The 22,179-nt window shown below is 52.5% G+C and overlaps 7 protein-coding genes across 7 annotated transcripts; 2 read left to right on the top strand and 5 right to left on the bottom strand.

Moving 5' to 3' along the window:
* Window positions 1-2,052: 2,052 nt before the first annotated feature.
* ColSpa_09922 (dihydroanticapsin 7-dehydrogenase) lies at window positions 2,053-2,817 on the top strand (the record flags this gene model as incomplete). The annotated part of the gene is made up of 3 exons (XM_049276134.1): window positions 2,053-2,133; window positions 2,278-2,571; window positions 2,644-2,817. 3 exons carry the CDS (start codon window positions 2,053-2,055, stop codon window positions 2,815-2,817), a joined length of 549 nt encoding a protein of 182 aa, XP_049132091.1.
* Window positions 2,818-3,420: 603 nt separating this feature from the next.
* ColSpa_09921 (vanillyl-alcohol oxidase) lies at window positions 3,421-4,991 on the bottom strand (the record flags this gene model as incomplete). The annotated part of the gene is made up of 3 exons (XM_049276133.1): window positions 3,421-4,014; window positions 4,070-4,463; window positions 4,528-4,991. The coding sequence occupies 3 exons, from the start codon at window positions 4,989-4,991 to the stop codon at window positions 3,421-3,423; spliced, it is 1,452 nt and encodes a 483-aa protein (XP_049132090.1).
* A 481-nt stretch (window positions 4,992-5,472) lies between these two features.
* On the bottom strand, window positions 5,473-6,109 carry ColSpa_09920 (uncharacterized protein; the record flags this gene model as incomplete). The annotated part of the gene is made up of 3 exons (XM_049276132.1): window positions 5,473-5,703; window positions 5,765-5,802; window positions 5,857-6,109. 3 exons carry the CDS (start codon window positions 6,107-6,109, stop codon window positions 5,473-5,475), a joined length of 522 nt encoding a protein of 173 aa, XP_049132089.1.
* Window positions 6,110-6,292: 183 nt separating this feature from the next.
* ColSpa_09919 (uncharacterized protein) lies at window positions 6,293-6,895 on the bottom strand (the record flags this gene model as incomplete). The annotated part of the gene is made up of 1 exon (XM_049276131.1): window positions 6,293-6,895. The coding sequence occupies one exon, from the start codon at window positions 6,893-6,895 to the stop codon at window positions 6,293-6,295; it is 603 nt and encodes a 200-aa protein (XP_049132088.1).
* Window positions 6,896-9,906: 3,011 nt separating this feature from the next.
* ColSpa_09918 (putative nitrilase) lies at window positions 9,907-10,836 on the top strand (the record flags this gene model as incomplete). Its single annotated transcript, XM_049276130.1, has 1 exon — window positions 9,907-10,836. The coding sequence occupies one exon, from the start codon at window positions 9,907-9,909 to the stop codon at window positions 10,834-10,836; it is 930 nt and encodes a 309-aa protein (XP_049132087.1).
* Window positions 10,837-11,219: 383 nt separating this feature from the next.
* On the bottom strand, window positions 11,220-12,371 carry ColSpa_09917 (acetylesterase; the record flags this gene model as incomplete). The annotated part of the gene is made up of 2 exons (XM_049276129.1): window positions 11,220-11,575; window positions 11,648-12,371. The coding sequence occupies 2 exons, from the start codon at window positions 12,369-12,371 to the stop codon at window positions 11,220-11,222; spliced, it is 1,080 nt and encodes a 359-aa protein (XP_049132086.1).
* Window positions 12,372-13,681: 1,310 nt separating this feature from the next.
* Window positions 13,682-21,200, bottom strand: ColSpa_09916 (PKS-NRPS hybrid synthetase psoA; the record flags this gene model as incomplete). The annotated part of the gene is made up of 3 exons (XM_049276128.1): window positions 13,682-13,731; window positions 13,802-17,842; window positions 18,062-21,200. 3 exons carry the CDS (start codon window positions 21,198-21,200, stop codon window positions 13,682-13,684), a joined length of 7,230 nt encoding a protein of 2,409 aa, XP_049132085.1.
* Window positions 21,201-22,179: the final 979 nt, after the last annotated feature.

Below are 22,179 nucleotides of genomic sequence, written 5' to 3'. Positions count from 1 at the left end.
CCGACCGGTGAGCTGAGTAGATGATGTTTCGGCATCGGCATCCAGGCAATACCCATCATTAGTTTTGTTGTCTTCAATGCTCGGTAGGCGAATTCGGTCATGCTGATGGATTAAGTCGTCTTGCTGCATACGCATCTGGGCCATATTCAAGCTGTAATCCGGTGACGTTGGACCGCAAAACCGACGACGCTGTGCCACTCGCCTCTCCATTTGTTGTCATGGGAGATTTTGTGTGTCTGAAGCGTCATGTTTTGAATCATAATTAGATGATGCTAAATGATTCAATCCGAGATATTCATCAGTCTATTGGCATGGTCTACTGCGCTCCATGGACTTCATCTTTGATGTCAAGTTTCCGACCTGCTCCTGAAGATTCGCGACAAGCTCTCCAAGCGAGCTAAGCACTCTTTTGATCTTGTCAGTCCAAGATTTCACCATATTCATCTGAGTGAGCTTACCTCGTATTGGGATCCCAGCAGTCTGGTGTTTCCTCTTCGTAGTTCTGCTGCGCCTTGAAAACCAGTTCAGTGTTTGACTGATGTTTTATCCGCGAATCCCGCGATGACACACTCGGTGGAGGCGTATTCGACTGCAGTCCAGCTGCTGACGGCTCAGCCACAACATCACAATCGAGTGATCGTGATACGCAATATGCACAGGGGTTATCCCCCGAGCATCTGCCTTTACGCTTTCGACAGGCATCGCAAGCACGTAATATGTATGGCGCTCGTTTCTTGGTAGCTTCTGGTCCGGTCGGGGTTGCTGTCTGTTTGTTGCTGCTTGAATATGTCGCCATATTGCTGTCTGTATCGTATATTTCACTTACAATATCTATCAAAAAAAAAAACTGAAGAACGAGGAGGAAATAAGAACATATAGAAACAAACTAGCGGTAGTGGCGAGGGAACTGACGGACAGTGTTCTTATCTAACGCGGCTATCGTACTCACCGAATTTCTACGGCAGTGAATGAGCCGAGCATCCTCATACACAAGATAAGAAGCTCCGTTTATTGGCGCCCATTACAGACGCTATCTGCTATAATAAGCACCGTTACATTCACCGAAATTTGAAACCTACTTTCCTGCCAGGAAAATTATTTTCTCCTGTTTTCCTCGACATCGATTCCGAGGAGCACCTAGGTCATCACAAGTGTCATATACCATACCATGGATATTTCAATCAGACTGAAAACATATTCGCGTGTGGGCAGCTTAGTGGATAAGTAAAGTCTGACATGCATCTTTCATGAGGCGTCCTGTCGAGTCACGCTGGGCCTGGAGAGCGGTACTCAATTTAGACGTCATCCCCATCGTTAGACTCAGAGTTTCCTCTGCAGCCTGCACGACATCATCCAGGCGAGACGATTGCGGTGGCTCGTTAAGAAATTTGTCGGGCACGTGGAAGTAGGAATCTGGAAGCAGCGTTTCCATTATCACACCAATGCAGCTGATGAGCATTCCGTTACCCTGATCGAAATAGGAATCAGAATGGGCGGAAAGTGGAGCCATTCGGTTCCTACGAGCTTGGCAAGATATCAACAGTGGAACACAATCGTAATTCCGGACCTAATCAATTTTTGGAAGTATTTGCAGTTTTTGGTCAACTGTACATTGAGCACAATGGGGGAGGACATCATGTTGCCTAGTTTTGTTGCATCTTCTAACAAGACTTTTGGAGCTTCCGAGCTTTAAAGAGACGTTGACACTGCGAAAGCGCTGCCTGTGAAATTCGTTCGTTAATTTGGCATATTATCATCCGGAAAGCTTTGAAGCAGCAAGCCATTCCCTTCACCGGATTGTAGACACAGGTAGGAAGCATGCATGTACGATAAGGCGAAGTGGGGATTTCGTAAGCCGGAACGACGTTTGGATGGTATTTTAAGAGGATGGACAAGGCTAGGACGGCCCATAATCTGTATTCAAGAGCACATATTATGATGTTCTGTAGGCTTCGCCTGTCGCACTAATACAACTACGTTTCTCAGAACATTCCAATTCCAATTTTGACCATCAGAGTCCGACATACGATTCTGTTGCCAAGACTTTCCATCATGCCGACTGACCAGCTTCAAGATGTGCGCCCAATGTTCCAGCCACAAGGGCGCAACTATATCGTTACAGGAGGCGCTCAGGTATGTTGTTCCAACCTTACTTTCTTATTATGTACGATCTTGTCGAGGTGTACAAAAGAAACACTTGCTGTGCTGTTGTTTCTTGATATATCAGCCGAGAATCAAAAATTGTCTTCGATTCAGGGCAGTTGACACCATACCTAGGGTATCGGATTTGCCGCCACACGGGCCATATGCGAAATGGGCGGCAACATTGCGGTGATGGATATTCAGGCCAAGCCCGTGAAAGAATTTGAGACACTGTCGTCAAATTTTGGCAGTAAGACGATATACATCCAGACCGACGTGACCAAAGAAGATAGCTTGAACGCCTCTTTCACCAAGGCTATTGACGAGCTAGGTTGGATCGATGGTTTGGTGCCATCGGCCGGCATCGCCATTGATAAGGCTTTCGTGGATCAAACCTGGGAAGAGTTCACTCGCATCCAGGAGATTAATGTTAGTCATTTTAACTATTTGCTAGTCTGTTTCTGGGTTAAGTACGGCAGCTGATCAGCACTCAACATGTAGGTCCGCGGTACTTTCTTCGCTGTACAACTTGCTGCGAAGCACATGCTGAAGCAGGGCAAGGGGGGTTCCATGGTCCTTCTGGCATCCCAGTGTTCTTACATCGCCCTCCCAGGGTATCGTATGGCTGCATATAACGCCTCCAAGGGAGGTGTATTCATGCTAGCCAAGCACTAGTAGTGGAGCTGGCGCCGCATAATATTCGTATCAATACTATCTCCCCCGGTTTTGTGGATTCGGATATGACCCGAGATGTTAGAGCTACCAAGAAGAAGCGCGAAGGCGAACAAATGTGGCTAACACCGCCGATGCAGAGATTGAGCACACAAAACGACCTGACCGGGGCCATTATCTATTTATTGTCGGACGCAGCAAGATTTACTACTGCCTCGGATATCCCTATCACTGGAGGATTACACGCGAGCACGATCGACGGCCTTGTCACTTACGAAGAATGACTGAGAGCCCAACCTTTTGATCTTATCCCGCTAGTTAGACCAGTTCTGCCAACGTCTGTCACTGCAGCTGTCAGTGGTCAAGCATGTCATACAAACTATGAAGTCTTCCATAGGTAGTAGTCATTGACTCCATAGGCCTTTTTAGGATGGCATATGCCTAATAAGCACCCCGTATGCTTTTGAGACTGAACCCTTGGATGTATTGTCATAGTCAATGTTTTTTTGTACTAAGAGGCTGGGTTGAACCTAAATTTCTGATGAATTTGATGAGCTATACAATTTTTTGGTTGCTCCGTCTATCTTCTCTTAATATGAGGGTGGTCTAATCCATCCAGGTCACCGATTTGCAGTAGAGAAATTCTTCGATGCCCTTCGTTCCATTAAACCTTCCGAATCCGCTCTTTTTAACACCTCCATGCGGCAGAGCAAATTCGTCATGAACTGTCATTGAGTTGATATGCACAGCGCCGGACTCGAGCCTGTCTGCAATTTGAAACGCCACTCGAAGATTTTCAGAATAGATCGAGGCAGCAAGTCCGTAATCTGTGTCATTAGCAAGCTCAATCAACTCGTCTTCTGTCTCAAATGTGTAGATGGAGACGCTGGGTCCAAATGACTCCCCGCCGTAGAGCTCCATCGTCGGGTTCACATTGATGAGAACAACTGGCCGCATACGAGTAGCGACATCATCCCTGTCAGACCCCGGCTCGCATACCTCCAGCGTGCTGGCTCCCTTCGATAAGGCATCTTCGACGAAGTCTCGGTTGCGGCTAACCGAGTGGGCGTTGATAAGCATGGGGGTGTCTTCTACTGAACCAAACATCTCATTCACTGTATACTTGAAAGCGATCTCGAACTGCTTTGCGATGGAAGAATGAACCAAGATGCGTTCCGTGGACATGCAAATCTGACCGGCCTGTTCATGTTGTGAGGTCTGAATCCAGCTCGTAGCACATGGTGAGAGGGCTTACATTTAAGAAAGCTCCAACAGCGCAATGCCTCGCAGCCTTTTCCATGTCTGCATCAGCCAGAACCAGGGCATTCGATTTGCCACCGAGCTCCATAAGCACCGGCTTCAAGTGACGACCTGCCTCTGCAGAGATGATACTGCCTACGCGGCTGCTTCCCGTAAAGTTGATCTTTTTGACCGCTGGGTGAGCAATAAGTGCGTTAGTAACGACGGAAGCGTCCTCGGGACGGTGGAGAACCAGGTTAAGGCAACCGTCGGGCAGTCCAGCTTCGCGAAAAATGTCGACCATGGCCCAGTAGCACTTGGGGATGAGTTCTGATCCTTTCAGCACGGTCGTATTGCCCGCCGCAAGGGCAAAGGTCACGGAGCGAAGACCAAGGTGATATGCTGCATTCCTAATGTGCATCAGGATCCCTCTTCACTTATGGGGATGCCATGTACAGGCTTGGTGGCACTTACCAGGGTGCAATGCCAAGAATGACACCGTATGGACGTTTGTACACAATTGCCCGCATGCCATCGTGAATGGAATCAGGGACAGTGCCCGTGCATGCATCCGCAATCTTTCCCGCAGTGTCTTTCAGGCCCTCAATTGTCAGACCCAGGACAAAGTCCTGGTAACGCTGGTTTGCTCCCACCTCTTGACGCATATACTCGCCAAGCTCAGCACGTCGCCTCTCCATGACTTCGGCGGCGCGCAAGAAGATGTCGCGACGATGCGATGGCTTCGTTTTGGACCATGATGGAAATGCAGCCTGCGCTGCGTCGGCGGCAGCGACAGCATCCTTCTCAGAAGCAGCCGATGCGGTCCAAATCTCTTTGTTCTCAATGGGCCCAATCTTCGGGAAGACAGTCTTCGTCAGGACATCTTTTCCATTGATGATGATTGGAATAGTGCCTTGTGCTATGCTCCCGACTTCCATTGTCATGTGTGAAATTAGATAGAGACGAGTATTCGGACACTGAGCCAATGCTGGCAACATGGACACGTTGACCTTAAAATGTCTCACAACATGGCATCTACTCTAGCGCTTACTATGAATCCTGGTGGTATTCGGCAACTGGTACTTGCTTAGCAAGCTTGGTACCAACTGCCCAAAAGAGAGCCCAGCATATCCTCCACCATGTTCTCAGCCAATGATACACTTTTTGCCCATATTTGCCACCCATACAAACGTACCATGATCTTCGAGGTCAAGAAGCTCGACAGGGACGAGGACTTCCGAAGGATGTCAAATTCAACTACCCTGGCACTCGGGTGACAAAAGTCAGCGCCGCTTTCTATGCCTTTACCATACAAATCCCAGCGCTGATTTTTGTCACCCGAGTGCCTGGTAACAGACTGAGATGTCCGGACCGGAACAGTTCCGTAGATCTTTTCGGAATGCTCACTGCATGGTCTACCTACCATGACCCACTCAGTCGAACCTCCATAATGACCGAGATACCGTTTTGCACCGCCTCCACCGCCTCAGGAATCATGGTTTTGAGGTCTCTGGCGCTATTTGCCACTCCTGCCCATGCCTCGCCACCTGCTGCCGCCTTGGCAATACCCGAAAAGTCAGGTGTCGGCGAAAAGGAGATGTTCAGATCTTCGTTCGTGGAGTCCGCTCCGTAACCGGTAGGGTGAACGAGCTGCAAGGAGTTTCGAACTTTGGAACGGTCATAACAATGAGCACAAGTTGTCCAGACTCACAAAGGATACCTGCAAGCAGTTCTGAGGAGCATTCCAGCCTAAGGAAATGTTAGTTTTAGCACCGATATATCGCGAGACTATTAAATGCGTACCTTTATTACTTAGAACTATTGTTAGTGTTGGTAGCTTGTACCGTCGTGCAACCCAATAGACAGTTCCGGGACAGCCGAAGAGAAACGTGCCATCGCCAACAATCTCACAGACGAAGTTACCCTCATCCATGGCCTGGGAATCTTTTGCCAGTTCGACACCCAGCGTTGCACCGCCGGACCATCCAAGGCCGCCGCCGCCACAGTTGATCAAATGTCCTGGCTTATCTATTCGCAGCTGATTGTAAATAGGCATTGCGTTGGTGACGGCCTCAATTGTCCACACAGTGTCCTCTGGGCATTGACTGCGCAGTTGAGACGCCAGATAGTGGGTCGTTGGGTACGACAAGTCGTTTATGGGTGGTGCTACAAGACCGTCGAGTTCTTGAATGTATGCATTGCGTGACTTTTCCAGTGCAGCCCAACGCGAGACGAACGGCTATTGATTCTGCAAAGTCGAGTAATCCGCATGCTGAGCGATGAAAGTATTGATTTGCCGCAGTGCCGTCTCAGAGTCTGCTCGGTAGCGTCGAAAGGCGGGGATGTAGTATAATGGCATGTTTTGCTTCAATGGGTCGATATCGATGTGGATGATCTTAGCGCCAGTTCGCGGTCGACATTGTATCGGAATCCAGGTAACATCGCATTCAATGATCAAAATCATGTCAGCCTCTTCGATGCTGGCGTCACGACCGATCCTGACACCCAATGAGGCCCGGTGAGTGTAAGGGAAGCACACATCGCTGCCCAGAGCGTCAAGAACACGGATACCCGGGATACTCTCAGTCAGTTGGACAAGTTCCGAGACTGTTGCATGGTTTCGACCGGTGTAGCCTACAATAATCAGAGGCTTCTCTGCACCGGCGAGCGTTGATATAACCAGTTCCACGGCTTCTTGAGGGAGAGCGGTCGGCGCGATAGGCTCCCAAGCAGTTTGGTCTAGGCCATACGGGGTAACTTCCTCTTCCATGACCTCTCCAGCGCCCACAACGTAAACAGATCCCTTTGGGTCGCTCATCGCAAACTGTAGGGCACGGTTCATGACCTGCTTGATGTTTTCCCCCGTCTTGAATTTGCCGTGAAGCGACAGTATTGAGACACGATTTGGCGTTGATCGGATGCATCTTGTAGCCAATGAATTTACTCAGTGCGCGATCCCCTCAATTCACCCTCGAGCGTGAAAGGGGAAAGGCCTGCAAAGATGAAGACAGGGCAACGTGCAATCGATGCATTGTGTACAGCGCAGCCTAGCATCTGAGTGCTAACATCGACATGGACTAAAACGCATTGTGGCTTGCCAGTAACGCGAGCGAAACCGTCTGCTATGGACATAGCAACCATCTGAAAGTTCCATCAGATTAAGCTCCCGTATAGAGTAATACCATAGTAGTATCAGGATCGATTTGCCAGACTCACCTCGTGGGGGCACGTTATGACACGCGGAAAATTGACACCTTTCAAATGGGCACCGTGTGCTAGGGCCTCCATAATAGCCGGATGATCCGACCCCAAATTGACGAAGACATGGGTGACACCAGCCTGAAAGATGTATAGTTAGTAAGTAGCCTATCTCCCATACTGAGAGAGACACGGCTCTCAGACGAGCTTCGTCCTCTCGGACTGTCGGGCAATTGAAACTCACCTCATAGAGACCCTCAAAAAAAGCAAAAGATGCCGTGTACTTCTCCCTATAAACCTATATGAGTCATGCAATCTTCGAGGGAGAGTATTGATGGGGACCAATGCATAGCTTCATCGGCCCTAGGCACTTTCGACAGGGTCTCTAAGCTAGGGAGCGGATAGAACAAAGTCTAAACTGTTACATACAAGCTGGCCACCATATTGAGTAGAGTAAGGGTAGTTGGGTGCAAAAAGATATCCAAACCTATGTTCAATTAATAACCGTCACAGCCATGAAAAGCTGCCGTTGTTATTGCCTGGACATTGCCCTGGCCTCATGCCGTCGAGGGACCGTCTCATATGCGACATTAGCTAGAGGGCATCAGCTTGCTGGGCGATCAGCAGTCCGGAAGCTGATGTCGCACAGCGACCAATCGAAAAACTCAGCAACCATTGCATTCTGCGTGCGATTACTGTCCTTGGTGGCGCGGTTCACATCATACTGTCGTATTCGGAACATCATTTTCCGAGGAGTGGTGCATTGGAATGTGGAGTACACGGGCCTGTAATTACTCGAATCGGATTATCGGTGGTGTCGTTTCCCAGCTACAATACTAATGTAGAGTTTTGTTCGTGCACCATCGTACCCTAAATGTATCACGCATTGAAAATATTTTCAGCCGTAGGCGGTATTTACATGATTTAGTCATGCAGAGAGTGGAACTGGTGTCATTTATCCCCAGCATAGTTAGGGAAAGGCCTCCGGAATCCTCCCAGTATCACTACTCTTGGCTGCGATAATACATATTAGAAGATGTTTTCAATCACTGCAAGATAGATCAGGAGGCGTCAATAATGGTTTCAGATCATGATGAGATCAAGGCGCGATACAGGCAGCCTTCTCAGCACGTTGCTGCTCATTCTAATGTTGGAAGAACATACTTCCGACCTACACCATCTCAAGACAACATACATTTAGCGCTCTAAAGGCTGGCTAGAGATAAAGTTTTTTATAGTGGTAGGAATGATCACGTTGTTTCCAGGTTCTTACTAGGGGCTGTAATAGATGCTCCTATATCTTTATCTCATCTGGGCTGAGAATAGTTGGTTGGTAGCCTGGACGCCTGTTTGTATAACCAGTCACTTTGGGTAAGTGAATTGCTAAAACCAACATACCAAGAGCCACTTACTCCGCTGTTGCAGCACACCCTAAGTCGAATGCAATTGAACATTCAGGTACATGTTGTCATCCTGCCTTAATTCCATCGAATCCGTGAAGACAGCCAAGGCACTAATAACTGCAGCAAGATGCCCCCAAGGGACTCAGCTCTTGTATAAGAGATCACGCTTCAACATGAATGATCTAGAAGACCGTAAAGTTGCTGTCATTTTGCTCTCGCTGGAGTTTTTCAGCAAACGACCTTTGATGGCAGGAAGATACAAAATGCTCTTCTCTTGCCTGTTTACAACCACAACTAGTACACTGGCAGCTTGGACGAATAATCTGTATCAACAAGAGTTGGACCGCTCGGTTGGCCTAACCAAAGAACCGCTCTAGGCAACAGTCTTCCTGATTGGAAGATACATTTGCCACATTCGCTATGTCTACTTCCAGAGTACCTTCCTTCCCCCTTTCTACTTCCAGATGAGTGTGGATTACCGACGTGCAGGCCTTTTGAATACTGTGTCCCGACAGGGGCATTGAAGTGGCGAAATAGATGCGAGATAGAAACACGATTGCCTCTAACCATATGTTTGATTATCAGGTGCTAGAAGTTGGGCTGAAGTCGTGACTTAGATATCAGTAAACCACCAATACCAATTATCGGTCGAATTTGTCGCCAGAACACTCAAAATGCTTAGCGTGGTTTAGCTGCTTCCGGGAACGGAGAATTCGTGGAACTCCGGAACGCCGGCGGACACGCCATCATTCTTGCCGGTACCCGATGACACACGTATTTTCTTGCTTCGAACCCCACTTTCAAACACAACTGAAAGAACTGTTGTTAGTATTAGTGCTTTCTGACTCAACAACGTCGCGTTCGGAGACGCCATTCAGCCCTACGAAACCTTACTCCGGGGGAGAAGCTTGATTACTCCCACTACAATATGTGGTAGAACTGATCTTTATTTGATGGCTTCCGTAGGTACTATTAAAGCCGAGCACCCGGCGTTGTCGGACTGTATGCAGCGTAGCAACGCGCGGCGACCCGCGATGGATGATGCATGAGCTGCTGAAGGGACTTACTCATCGTCCACTCGTGCCATTGCACGACAATTACTCATCTTAAACTATATAAGCGCGGAGAAATCCCAGCGACTGTCGAAGTTCCAGAGTCTGGTAATAAGAATAATTGCATATCTGACTGCTTATTCTGATTGGCTTCTATCTCTCCAGCACCTCCAAGCTCTCACCGCAACATCCTCACCAAAATGCACGCGGCCTTGGTCACCTCTTGGGGCTCTGCCCCAACCTACACAACCACGGAAGACCTCCCGCCCCCTTCTCCCACCCAAATCCGTCTGCGCGTTCTCGCATCCGGCGTTCACCGCCTCGTCCTTTCCCGCGCCGCCGGAACACACTACACCTCCACGACCCTGCCGCATCTCCCTGGTGTCGATGGAGTTGGCGAAGACACAACCACAGGCCAGCGCTACTACTTCACCGCACTCGCTACGGGATCTTTTGCGGAATTCGTCAACATCGAGCGCAGTCTCGTCGCGCCGTTGCCGAAGAATGCCGACCCTGTTGCAGTCGCTGCATACACAAATCCTGTCATGAGTAGCTGGATGGCTTTCGCCGCGCGAATGGCTGCTCAGACACCCGGATTCTCAATCGCGATTCTAGGTGTCACCAGTGCAAGTGGGAGAGTTGCCGTAGACGTTGCTCGCGCACGAGGTGCGGGACGTGTGGTGGGGATTGCTAGGAACGCCGCCGCAATGGCGGAGATAGCACTCGATGAGAGGATCGTCCTCGAGGGCGGGGAGACGGACTGGTCGAAGCTAGGGGACGTGGATGTCGTGCTGGATTATGTCTATGGACCTCCGGTCATCGAACTAATCAAGGCGTTGCCCAAATCTGAGAAGGAGGTGCAGTTTGTCCACATCGGCTCTGTATCTGGTGATGGTAACATCAGCCTTCCTGGGGCCTTCTTACGGGGGAAGAGAATCGCGATCCGTGGCGCTGGCCCAGGGAGCTGGACGATGACAGAGTATGCAAAGGAGCTTGGTGGAATGGTGGATGTGAGCTCGGGGTTGAAAGGGGACGATGTTACCGTGATTAGGTTCAAGGAGGTTGAAAAGGGATGGAAGGAGGCTGGAGTGGGTAAGAAGAGAGTAGTGTTTGTAACTGATGATCTTTAGAGCTCCTGAGTAGTTGAGCAGCCAAGACACCTAGATAGACATGAGATTAAGAGTAGAAATCCGACGCAGAAATTGGGCAATCATTATCTTTTCAGCAGTCCATCGTTCATCACGGTTCAGTCCTCATTGCAATTGCCAAGACTGAAGCTAAGACCTTAGAACTTTGTTGTAGTTTCTGACTCATATCAAAAGCATTTTCACGTACGTCTTTTGATTTCCTCTCTCGTTCAACGACTGGAATGAGCTCATAAGATACATGATGGATCGGAGCAGTCACATTGTGGCTATGAATCAATCAAATAGCCCAGCTTCTTTCCCACTACCTAAATAAATGTCAGCAGCATTATGCTATTCAATAACATTAGCAACTGGCCATCCTCATATCATTCGACGACAGGAAAGAACTCACAGGTAAACCACGGCACACCGACGGTTTGCGCAACAGCCTGCGCAACCAGCTTCTGGATCTGTACACCAGGGTGGTAGTCGTTGAACCACAGGCAACTGACGCCGTCCGCGTTGTAGCAGGTAGCGTCGGGTGCGCCGTATGCCGTCGGGTTGTTGATGGCCTTGTCGAAGGCGGGTGTGGTATCGACAATCCACGACGTGATGCCCGCATTCTTGGCCTTGAAGGCCGCAAGGTTGCTGGAGACGAGTTCATTGTACTGCTTAATGGCAGCCGTGAGCTGGCCGCTGGAGTCGGCACCGTTGGCGATCATGAGGGGGGTCTTCTGGGTTGCTAAGAAGCTGTCAGCGTCGGTTATTTCGGACCAAATCCCGTCCGGTGTACGACGAGGGAAAGGTAACTCACGCGGCACAGTAAGGAGAACAAACTTTCTCACGCCAGCATTGTACAAGATCTGTAACTGGTCAAAATACTTCCCAAGAACCTGCACGAGCAGCGCTTCGCGGTTGGATGCCCAAGCTGCGTTGCCGACGTCATTGACGCCCATCCACACGCCAACAAGCGTGTTATCTGCGGTCCATGGCGCCCAGGTCGGCTTCGACGCCAGGCTCTGCGAGAACTCGGTGACCTGGTCGATGAAGCTCAGCACGGTAGGCGCGTAGGGCGCGATGAGGCTCGCGTCAGTAGTAGCACCGCCGTAAGCAAGATTGTAGGAGTACGTCAGGGAGGCGTTGAACTGTGTCAACAGGTAGCCGATCCAGTTGAGGCCGCCGCTGGAGGTCCAGCCGGGGAGATCTGGGTTGCCAAGTGGGTTCTGGGAATTAGGCTTTGTAGAGTTGATGTCGAAGCCCGTCTGGGAGTATGAGTCTCCGCTAGGACTCATGTTATTCTTTTGCTCGGTGTTGGCTGATGGGGGATAGTAAGGACTTACAAGGTGATGAAGTACTTCGGTCCAGACGGGATCGAGGTTGGAGTAGAGGTTGCTGTCGGAGCGCGGGAGGACGAAGTCGAGCGCACGGTAACGGTGACGGTGGTTGTTACAGCGCGGCTTGTGGTCGAGACCGGGACACTGGTGGCCTTGGTCGAGGTCGCCGCTGGTGCGGTTCCGGGAACGCATTGGTCTGGCCATAGTTAGCATTAGTTCCCCGAACCCGGTCTTGGATTACAAAAGCAACCCACAATACCAAGGGTTCTGCGAGGAACAGAAAGCTCCTCCGGCACAGTCGGTCGAGCCACCCCATCCGTTGCCGCCACACTGTCCCCATACAGGAGCCTGCGCGTTGGCCGTGAGGGCCAAGCCGGCGGTGAAAAGAGCGGAAACCATGACACGAGCCATTGTTGATGGTTATCCAGAGATCAGATCGAGAAAGCAACCGAATGAAGTAAAACGAGAGAAATTATGATGGAAAACCGGCTAGATATATACTCACCCAGTCCATTGCCCCTCTCCAAGTTCGCCTGCATCGACCCGTTCTGCGATGACTGCATGGGGAAGAGAACTCCATATGCGAACCCAGACCAAAGTGGGAAGCTACCCCAACAGCTGTTCCGTCAGCCCGTACTAGAGTCCACATCTCCCGGGAGTGCCACTTTGTCATTGGCGGAAAAGCATCGGTAACTGGGGATTCTCCCTGTGCGGAAATTCGTGCCTTGCGTTTTCATCCTGGGTCGGGGAAATCATAGCTCTCGCAAGACCCGAGTCCGCGGTTTGCTTTGGTTCACATTAATCTAAAAGGGGAGAGGAGAGCTTAAGCTCAGAGCAACTGACCAAGAGCTAGCTAAGAGAGTGGAGTGTGGGTAGGCTGGATGGTTGACTGGTGTGATGCGGGGGCGCGGAGGGAGACATCCCCCGCCCGAAAAAGGCAATGGTTCGGCTCCACGTCTGTTACCACGCCGGATGAGCGGGCGGGATCTTAAAAGACCGGATGAGGCCGACCTGAGCTCGTCATTCTGATCTCAATGTGAGGCGGTTATAATGAAGATTTCTCACACCCTTTACTTGTGAACCAGCTTCGTCCAGGCAGAGGCACGGGAATACAATTTCAATGAATCTGATTACTGCTCAGGATAGTCTTTGAAATATTTCCTTGATGATACACTAGACCAGTTAGTTATTGCAACTATAATTATGTAGAGACCGTGGTATATGTTAACCAAAAACCCACCCGAAGCAAACAACCAAAACCAATACTAACAAGCAAATCAGCGAAACGGATTTAAACCCCTGGAAAGCCATTTTCCCAGCCGTTTTCCGCCTACCGCCCAAGCAAAATACCAATCACAGACCCATTCCCATGTTGCCGCCTATGAAGTACAAATATCCCAGATAAAACAAAAAAAATATGTCGCAACCATCCTTTTTCCTTCCGGGACTCTATGCCACTAACAACCATTGGGGATTCTTATCTTCTCTCATTTCATCCTTAGCCTGAAGGCAGTTTATGCCTTGTTCTTCTCGTTGATGTAACCCTCAGAAACCTCGTGACACACTGTTCCAAAGTCAGCTTCCAATCCCATAACAATAGGCATCAGTGGGAAAAGGGACAAGGGAGTACTCACACTTTGCAACGCTCGCGCTGCCGAGAATTTTCATCACAGAAACATCCCTCTCAACAACCTTCCAGAACCAGCTCCGCACTTCCACAGCCACCAGCGAGTCCATGCCCAGCTCGCCGACGCTGTGCTCGCCCTTGACGCTGCCCTCGCCCTGCCCGAGCACAACCTCAAGGTACCGCGCAAAGCCCTCGGTCAAGACTCGCGCGACTTCGTCGACACCGCCCTCAACACCCTTGATTCTCTCCTTGAGGCTCTGCTTGCCCTCGCCCTCACCCTCGCCAGCCTCCTCGCTATCGTCGTAGGTAAAGTGCGAAAAGCGCGGGTCCTTCTGCCAGTGAAGAAGCTCCTCACGGTTGGCGCTGTATCGGCTCAGACCTGTAGTGATGTCGTATATCTGCCCGTCAAGCGGGCGGCCCGCGACAATGGCCTCGAGGAACATGTGGTGGATGTCGCGCTCCGAGATGGGCGGGTATCCGTCCTTCTCGAGGAAGGCGTAGATATCGGTGCGCTCACGGTGAAGCAGGCCCAGGCCGTAAATGACACCAATGTTGAGAACCGACCCAGCGAGACCACGGAGGCGACGGTTGGCGGCGAGTCCGTTCATGTACATGTTTGCGGCGGCATAGTTGGACTGCCCGCCATGACCACCGGGCGCCGCAAAGGACGACGTCATGATGAAAAACTCCATGTCAGGCTCGCAGAAGATCTCATCCAGGTTGCTAGATCCGACGCTCTTGGGGCGCATGACCCTGTCCCACGTCTCGACATCCATCTGCGCAAAGACGCGGTCGTCGAGAACCATGGCACCGTTGATGACACCAGCGACAGGTGGCATCTCCTGCGCGAGGCGCTGCTTGAAAGACCGCACGCTCTCAATGCTCGTGACGTCAAGCCTCTCCATGCGCACCTCACAGCCCTTGGCTGCGAGGTCATCGATCCACTGCGGCTCCATGTTGGGGTTGCGACTAGCAAGCACGAGGTGGCGCGCTCCGTGTTCGAAGAAGAGGTTGCACAGACTTTGGCCCATGTCACGCGTCAGGCCGACGAGAACGTACGTCTTGTACGGACGGAGGAGCTGAGTCCCGAAGAGGGGCTTCGCAATGTGCTGCACGCTGCGCTCGGCGCGCCAGTCGAGGATCTGGAAAGGCTTACTGCTGCCGGTATGGTCAAGTAGCTCGGGAACGGAAATGGTCTCGAGGTTGGGCATGCCAATCTGGCCCTTCATGCTCCTTACGTTGACAATCGCCCTACCGATGGCAGTCTCCCAGAGATCCTCGATATCCATGGAGTCTCCAAGAGCGACGACATGCTCGGAGGTGAGGAGGGAAAAGCGGGAGTGGTACTCGCAGTTCTCGGGAAGGCAGTCCAGAATAGTCTCTGAAAGCTCGCTGCCCTCGGGGAGAAAATCAATGATAGCCGCGCCAGTGGAAGGGAAGAGAGCCTTGAGCTCGCGATTGCTCGCGTACGGGTGGATGTAGCGCTGGCCGAAACCCTTGCCCTTGTTCGGAGTGGTAGTGCATGCAATGACATTGGCACCCTTTGCCTCAAGGACCTCCTTCATGCACTCCAGGAGAGCGGTGTCAGGTTCGAGGAGCAGAACGGTCTGCTCCATCATGTCCTCGGCAACGGACAAGGCAACGATATATCTCAGAACAAGTCCAAGGAGGAGCTTGGGATCGACATTGTTGCTGCTGAGTTGGTAGACGCAGGAGTTGGGAACCGTGACATAGGATGAATTGGACTTGGTCATAGCAAGGCATAACTCGCCGGATGTGACTTCTTTGCCAATACAGACATGGGACGCGTACTTGAGACCGAAGTTGATGACCTCGACCGAGCTGTACTGGACTTGGATGACACTCTGGTCGGGAATTGCAATGCCCTCGTCAATGTCAGTCTCTTCGACAATGTTGGCGGTGTAGACAGCCGATCCGTCCCCGGACTGGGAAGAGACGACCTCGACGCACTGCTGAAGAGTGTTTACGTCCTCGGCCACAAGACGGCGCGGGCAGTTGACGCGGTCGTTACCTTCCTTCCAAGGGAGGACACGGGGGATGAGTCTGCGGCCGTGCTCCATGTAAATCTCATTCTCGTGAGTCCAGAGAAGCTCACCGTCCTGAGCAGCGGCGCGAAGAGACTTCATGCTAAGACGCAGAAAGGTCTCAGCAACGAAATCACTCGAATCCCGACGCGAGTCAAGATCAAGCATCTGCAGCTTCAAGCTAGGAATCTCGGCGAGCATGGAGCGAGTGAATCCGAAGGTGGCCGCATGCTCCGGGTTCCCGGCGCGAGAGTTCATGGTGACCCAGAGAACCACCTTCTCCGGTGCCATCAGGGCCCGGAAAAGGTCAAGGCGCTCGGGAGTCATGTTGCTCATCATCGGCTCATCCAGGTCAGCCAGGAAGATGACGGAGCTGATCTCGTTAAACACAGCAGGCTGGAGAGAGTCCAGGTCGGCAATGACATCGATGCTGTTGCACAGGGGTGCCAGCTTTTGGTGCACCTCTGCAGACAAGTCGGCCGTGTTCTCCGCTGCGCCAATGATGACGGTGTGTCCAGCGACCTTGGGTACGGAACCGGATAGCGGGCTCAGGGCTGCCAGCTTGATGTCCGACTCAACCTGTCTAACAATGAGAGAGAAATCGGGAGCAAAGAACTGTTCGGCGTTCTTGGAAACACGGGCAAAGCCGCACTCATCCAGGATATCGGGCCACTCAGGAGGAGTGAGCGGCTCTTCAAGCTGCCTCCTGACACCGAATGCGCGGCGGAGTCTGTCGCGGAGAGGGCTCATTGACTCGTGGATGAGAATGAGGAAACCGCCAGGCTTCATCAGGCTCTGTACTTGCTTCAGCTTGTCGCGCTGCTCGGCGCCCTTGACCACGGAGGTCGTCAAGACAACCAAGTCGAAGGGCTGAAGAGATGTGTTGTCTTCATCGTCAAGGATATTGGTGTGCTCAGTGTCAATCTTCTTCTTGATCGCCTCGGACGAAACCCTGGTGAGTAAGTGCTTCTCGGTCTCGGTACCGACCGTGTACGATACAAAGGAGCCCTTGAAGCCGTCAATGACATGCTCAGTGAGCGCAGTCTCAGGGTCTGTGAGGCCAAGTACACGCATGCGGGGGTATCGGTGGGCGAGCTGGGAAACCACGCGACTGACGTGGGATCTGAAGCGGTGTAGCTGCTTAGCCTCCTGGATGATGGTGGACAGCATAGCCGGGAGGACGTCGGGAATGTTCTCGCCAAGCAACCGAATGAAACTCAAGGCGTGCTGGAAAGGCGATTGGAGAATGTAAGTATCCAGAGACTCCGGCGTGTCTTGGTGCCAGGGGCTGGGACTCGTTTCAGTGTGAGCAGGTGCAGGCTTGACTGGAGAATGAGGCGTCGTAGGAGGAGTGAAGAAGGTGGGAGACGACGAAAGGTCTTTGAGAGAATCATCGTGGATGAAGAACCGCGCGACTCTCTCGCAAGCCTCAAGGAGAATACGCTCGGTAGCAACGTCTTCCAGGCTAAGGTCCGCAGTGACTATCTCGTGCTCCGGGTCAAGGTCCATGACTGTGGTCAGGTAAAGCTCCTTGTCATCCTCTGGCTTGGAGTTGGCGAAGGAGGCCACCATGAGACCCTCAACTTGGATTTCCATCTCTCCACTGGGGTTGTAGATGCTCATATCACCGACAAACTTGGTGGTGGCGGTCTTGGTGCGCGGAATCTCCTGAGTGATGACAGAGTCGACGACCAGAGACGCGTTGTCGCTGGGCTTACCGTCGCAGATGGCGAGGTTGAAACGGATCTTCTCAATGCTCCTAGGCAAGAATGATGTCCAGAGGGACTTGTCACCCGGCGAGGCGACAGCAGCGAAAACGGAGTGGAAGCAGCTATCCAAAGTGGCGGGGCTGACGCCAAGGCCGGTAGTGTCGGTGTCGTGGAACTTCTTAAGAGTTGCGGAGCAGAAGTTGTATCTGCGGTCAATGCTCTCCAGCGCGCGGAAGGGCCCAGTGTAGTCCAGACCAATCCCCAACATCATCTGGTAGAAGGCTTCGGTGTCGGCTGGTAAGGTCTCCGCCATCGCAGGATCGCGCGTGGGAAGGGCGTATTCGGAGGGTTCGCCGAGGTAGATGCGCAGGTTGCCAGTAAAGTTCTTTTGCATGGGAGTGACGCCATCGGCATAGCACGAGGTGATGGTAAAAGCACCCTCGATAATCTTGCCAGCCAAGCGACCCTTCGTCGAAGGAGGCTGGATACTCAGGGAGACCATAATCTCGACACCGTAGGTGTTTGACTCGAGGGAGATACCACTCATGAACTCGAGGTCCGTTAGCTCAACAACAGACGCCTGGCGTCCGTTCAGGACGGCCTTTGCTGCATCCAGAGCAAGGACACAGTAAGCCGACGCGGGAAGCAGCGCCTGGCCCTGAAACTTGTGGTGCTGGATCCAGGGCACAGTCTCGAGCTTGAGGATGTTGCGCCATCTCAGCTCGAACTCGGTGTCATCACGAGTACGAACACCAAGGAGCTCGTGTGGGCCCTGCTCGCGGAACTGGTATTGGTGAGCAATGCGCGACTCGCGGTAGTACATCTGGCTGTGGTCCCAGGGGTAGGATGGCAGTTCGATCCTCGACGACAAGAGGTTGGGCTGCGTCGAATTCGAGACGAGAGGCGTCCAATTGATGGCGTCGGTTCCAAAGTAGTTCCAGGTAAATCCTAGGAATTCGGCAAAAGCATGTCTGTCGTCCTTTTTGCGGTCAAGGAGACCAGCATATGACAGCGCGCCACCGGTGGCGGCTTTGACGGTCTGTTGGACTGGTCCCTTCAAAGCAGGATGGGGACCAACCTCAACCGCACTGGCAAAGGCACCCTGAGAGGTGAGGGCAAGATCGATAGCCTCGTAGAAGGAGACTGCCTTAACCATGTTATCCCTCCAGTAGGTCCCCTTGAGTTCCTCGATGCTCGGCTCGGTACCGTCAGCGTAGACACTGGAGATCCAAACCGTGGAGTTCCGTTGTCTAGGCTCAATACCGCAGCCAGCCAAGTCCTTCATGTACTGCGCAGCCGGCTTCTCCATGTGAGCTGAGTGATAAGCTGTATCGACGACCAACAGACGGGCAAACTTCTTCTCCTCGGTCAACTCGACCTGGAGCGCCTTCACGGCGTCCATGTCTCCCGAAAGGGTGACGCTAGAGGGCGCATTACTGGCAGCGACCCAGATGCGCCCCTTGATGTCATCCCGTGCACAGAGAGCAGATGCTTCGGCACGAGTCATACCGACGGCCATCATCATGCCTTTCCCGCCGTTCTTGCCGCCAGCGAGGTGAGCAGACATACCCCTGTAGTAAGAGATGAGCATGGCATCGCGGGCACTAAGCACACCCGCCGCATACGCCGCTGCGATCTCGCCAGAGGAATGACCGACGACAGTGTGGAATGAGACTCCGAGGCTGGAAAGGAGGTCAATGAGAGCAATCTGGACCGCGGTGCAGAGGGGCTGGGACAGAGCGGCAATGTTGATGCGAGTGGCATCCTCCTGGTGGATGAGCTCATCAACGAGCGACCACTTGGGAGGATGGGGGCACTTCTTGAGAACCTTCTCAAGGTTCTCAATGGAGTTGCGGTAGACACTGTTGGAGTGGAAGAGCTTTCGGCCCATTCCGGACCACTGGGCTCCCTGGCCGGTGAAGATGCCGAGAATCTTGACCTCGCCGCCGTCCAGCTTGGCGCGGACACCAAGCTCTGGATTCGACGATGACCCAGCCTTGGCGAGGAGGTTCTCCAGGCCGGCGATGATGCCCTCTCGGGAGTCGGCGCTGACGGCAGTGCGATATGTCAGGGCTGAACGATGCGCGTAATAGTTCCAGGCGACTTCATCGGCCGACGTGTCAGTAGACACCATGAAATTACGGAGGGACTGAACCACCGCGATGAGAGACTTCTGCGACTTGGCAGAGAGCACCAAGGGGAGTCCAACACTGGGTGCCTCGGCATTGTACGCCGAAGCAGTCGAAACCATGGACGGTGCCAAGCCTGGGGCGAAGTGCTTCGCGACTTCATCGTGGATGCTCGGTTCGTACCGCTCAATAATGGCATGTGAGTTGGTGCCACCAAACCCGAACGAGTTGACACTGCCGCGAAGGGGTTGGCCAGCCGGTGCCTGAGGCCAAGGAACGATATCGACGGGGATACGGAGGTGTCCGTAGAACGGCCGCACGCTAGGGTTGAGCGCCTCGAGGTGCAGATTGGGCGGGATCGAGTTGTTGATCATGGAGTGGACCACCTTCAGCAGGCCAGCCAGGCCAGCGGCACCTTCTGTATGGCCAATGACAGTTTTGATGGATCCTACGACAAGTTTTTGGTCGTCGCTCTCGGCAGTGGTTGATGCTTCACTACCGAAAAAGGCCGTCGCGATCGCCTGGGCCTCCCTGGGGTCTCCCGCCTGGGTTCCGGTTCCGTGCGCCTCGAAGTATTGGCATCGATCCGTTGGGCATTGGGAGTCCAGGCCGGACCTGCGGTAGGTATCCTTGATTAATTCCGCCTGTGCAATGGGACTAGGCATGGTGATACCCTGCGTGCGTCCATCAGAGTTGACGCCCGTCTCCCGGATGATGCTGATGATGGAGTCTCCATCCTTCAGTGCCTGGGAGAGAGGCTTGACGAAGAGCGCCGCGAAACCCTCGCCACGGGCGTATCCATCAGCACTGACGTCCCACATCCTCGACTTGCCTGTGGGGCTGAGCATATGTAGACTGGCCTCGCTGATGAACTGTTCAGGGGTGATCATCAGGTTGGCGCCGGCCACACAGGCCATCTCGCATTCGCCGGATCGGAGACTCAGCACGGCTTGGTGCAGCGCTACCAAACTCGACGAGCATGCCGTATCGATGGTCATGGATGGGCCACGGAAGTTAAAAAAGTAGGATATTCTGTTGGAGATGATGGCTCTCGAGTTGCCCGTAGCAAAATATTGGTTCGAGGTGATGTCGTCACGTTGGCATAATGAGTCGTAGTCTGCAGTCATGAGACCGGCAAAGACGGCAACCTTGCGGCCGGCGTACTTTTCGAGGTTGTAGCCAGCTGACTCCAAAGCCTCGTAGACAACTTCGAGGATGATTCGTTGTTGAGGATCGATGGCCTCAGCCTCTTTGGGGGTGATGTTGAAGAACCCGGCATCCCACACGCGGTGGTCTTGCTCAAGGAAGTAGCCCTGGGTAGCATTGGTTGCTCCATGGTATTCGCCGTCGGGGTGGTAAAAGCCCTGGGCGTTAAACCGATTCTTCGGGACCTCTTGTGTAAGATCTCTGGGGTTGGTGAGGAGATCCCAGAGCTTTGATGGTGAAGTGACGTCGCCAGCGAACCGACACCCCGTGCCAACAATGGCAATGGGTTCGGACTGGGGTCTCTTGTAGGTAGACATTGCTGTCTGGGGTATTTCTAGGATAATTATGAATTATTGGGAGGGAGAAAAAAGAATCGGGTACAATGCCGTCGGATTCGTGTAAGTGCAACACGTGGGCAGAAATTGTCCGATGTGTAGAGGGGTTTTAGAGGTATAACAATAGAGAAGAATGGGAAGGGCTGTGACTCTCAGTGGAGAAATCATCTTGTTGGATGGTGCGATGCAAAGGGATATATACCCAAACACCGGCACGGCAGCAATAATATCAACATCGCGATATGCTCTCCCTGGCAGACAGTGTCGATACATGACGCTTGTGTCCCATGTCAAAAAAGTAAGGGAGAAAAGCCGCCTCGCTCCGCATAGACCATGTTCTCCACGGTCTGGGGGTGAGCCGAGGAAGGGGGGCGTGTGGGATGGTTGGAGGTTCGGCGGTCGTGGTGGTTTAGAAAGGGGTGGTTCGGAGTTCCGTTGCCGAATGTCTCGAACGGTCGCCGGGTTTTTGGCGTACACTTTCGGCGTTGGCTAACTGCCAGCGACGGCGGCTTCCGACTATTTAGTCTGCCGTCGCAATCTCTAGTTCGCTGGCGCAGTCGGCTGCCGGGAGGCTTGCCAATTTGCGCCTCTTCTTCAACGATGGACAACGTGTGTTTCGTTTCGGCGCTGGGAGCAATCGAAATCAGCGGAGGGCTAATGACGAAAACGGGGCTGGGCACGAGAATTCGTATTAACGATCCGTTCCGTAACCTTCGCACAAGTTCAATGTAGCAACGTGCACAATTACCGCGTGGAGAATATGGTGTACTTGCACATGAAAGACGTTTCTTTGTCTTGCGCGGTTCGGTTTGAGGCTGCTTCGGCCCCTCTGCTCTAAGGATGACTCCATCCGACCCCATAAGTCCATTGCACAACTCTACCCGTTCACTTGCCGCTACGCATATCGAGAGGAATTACTTAGAACAACTTGCACTATGTAACATGGATACACCTTGATTCG

Source organism: Colletotrichum spaethianum (assembly GCF_022836535.1).
Source record: "Colletotrichum spaethianum MAFF 239500 DNA, contig31, whole genome shotgun sequence".
Lineage (NCBI taxonomy): Eukaryota > Fungi > Ascomycota > Sordariomycetes > Glomerellales > Glomerellaceae > Colletotrichum > Colletotrichum spaethianum.
The sequence above is the reverse complement of the archived record's forward strand: the minus strand, read 5'-3'. Positions and strand labels throughout refer to the sequence as shown.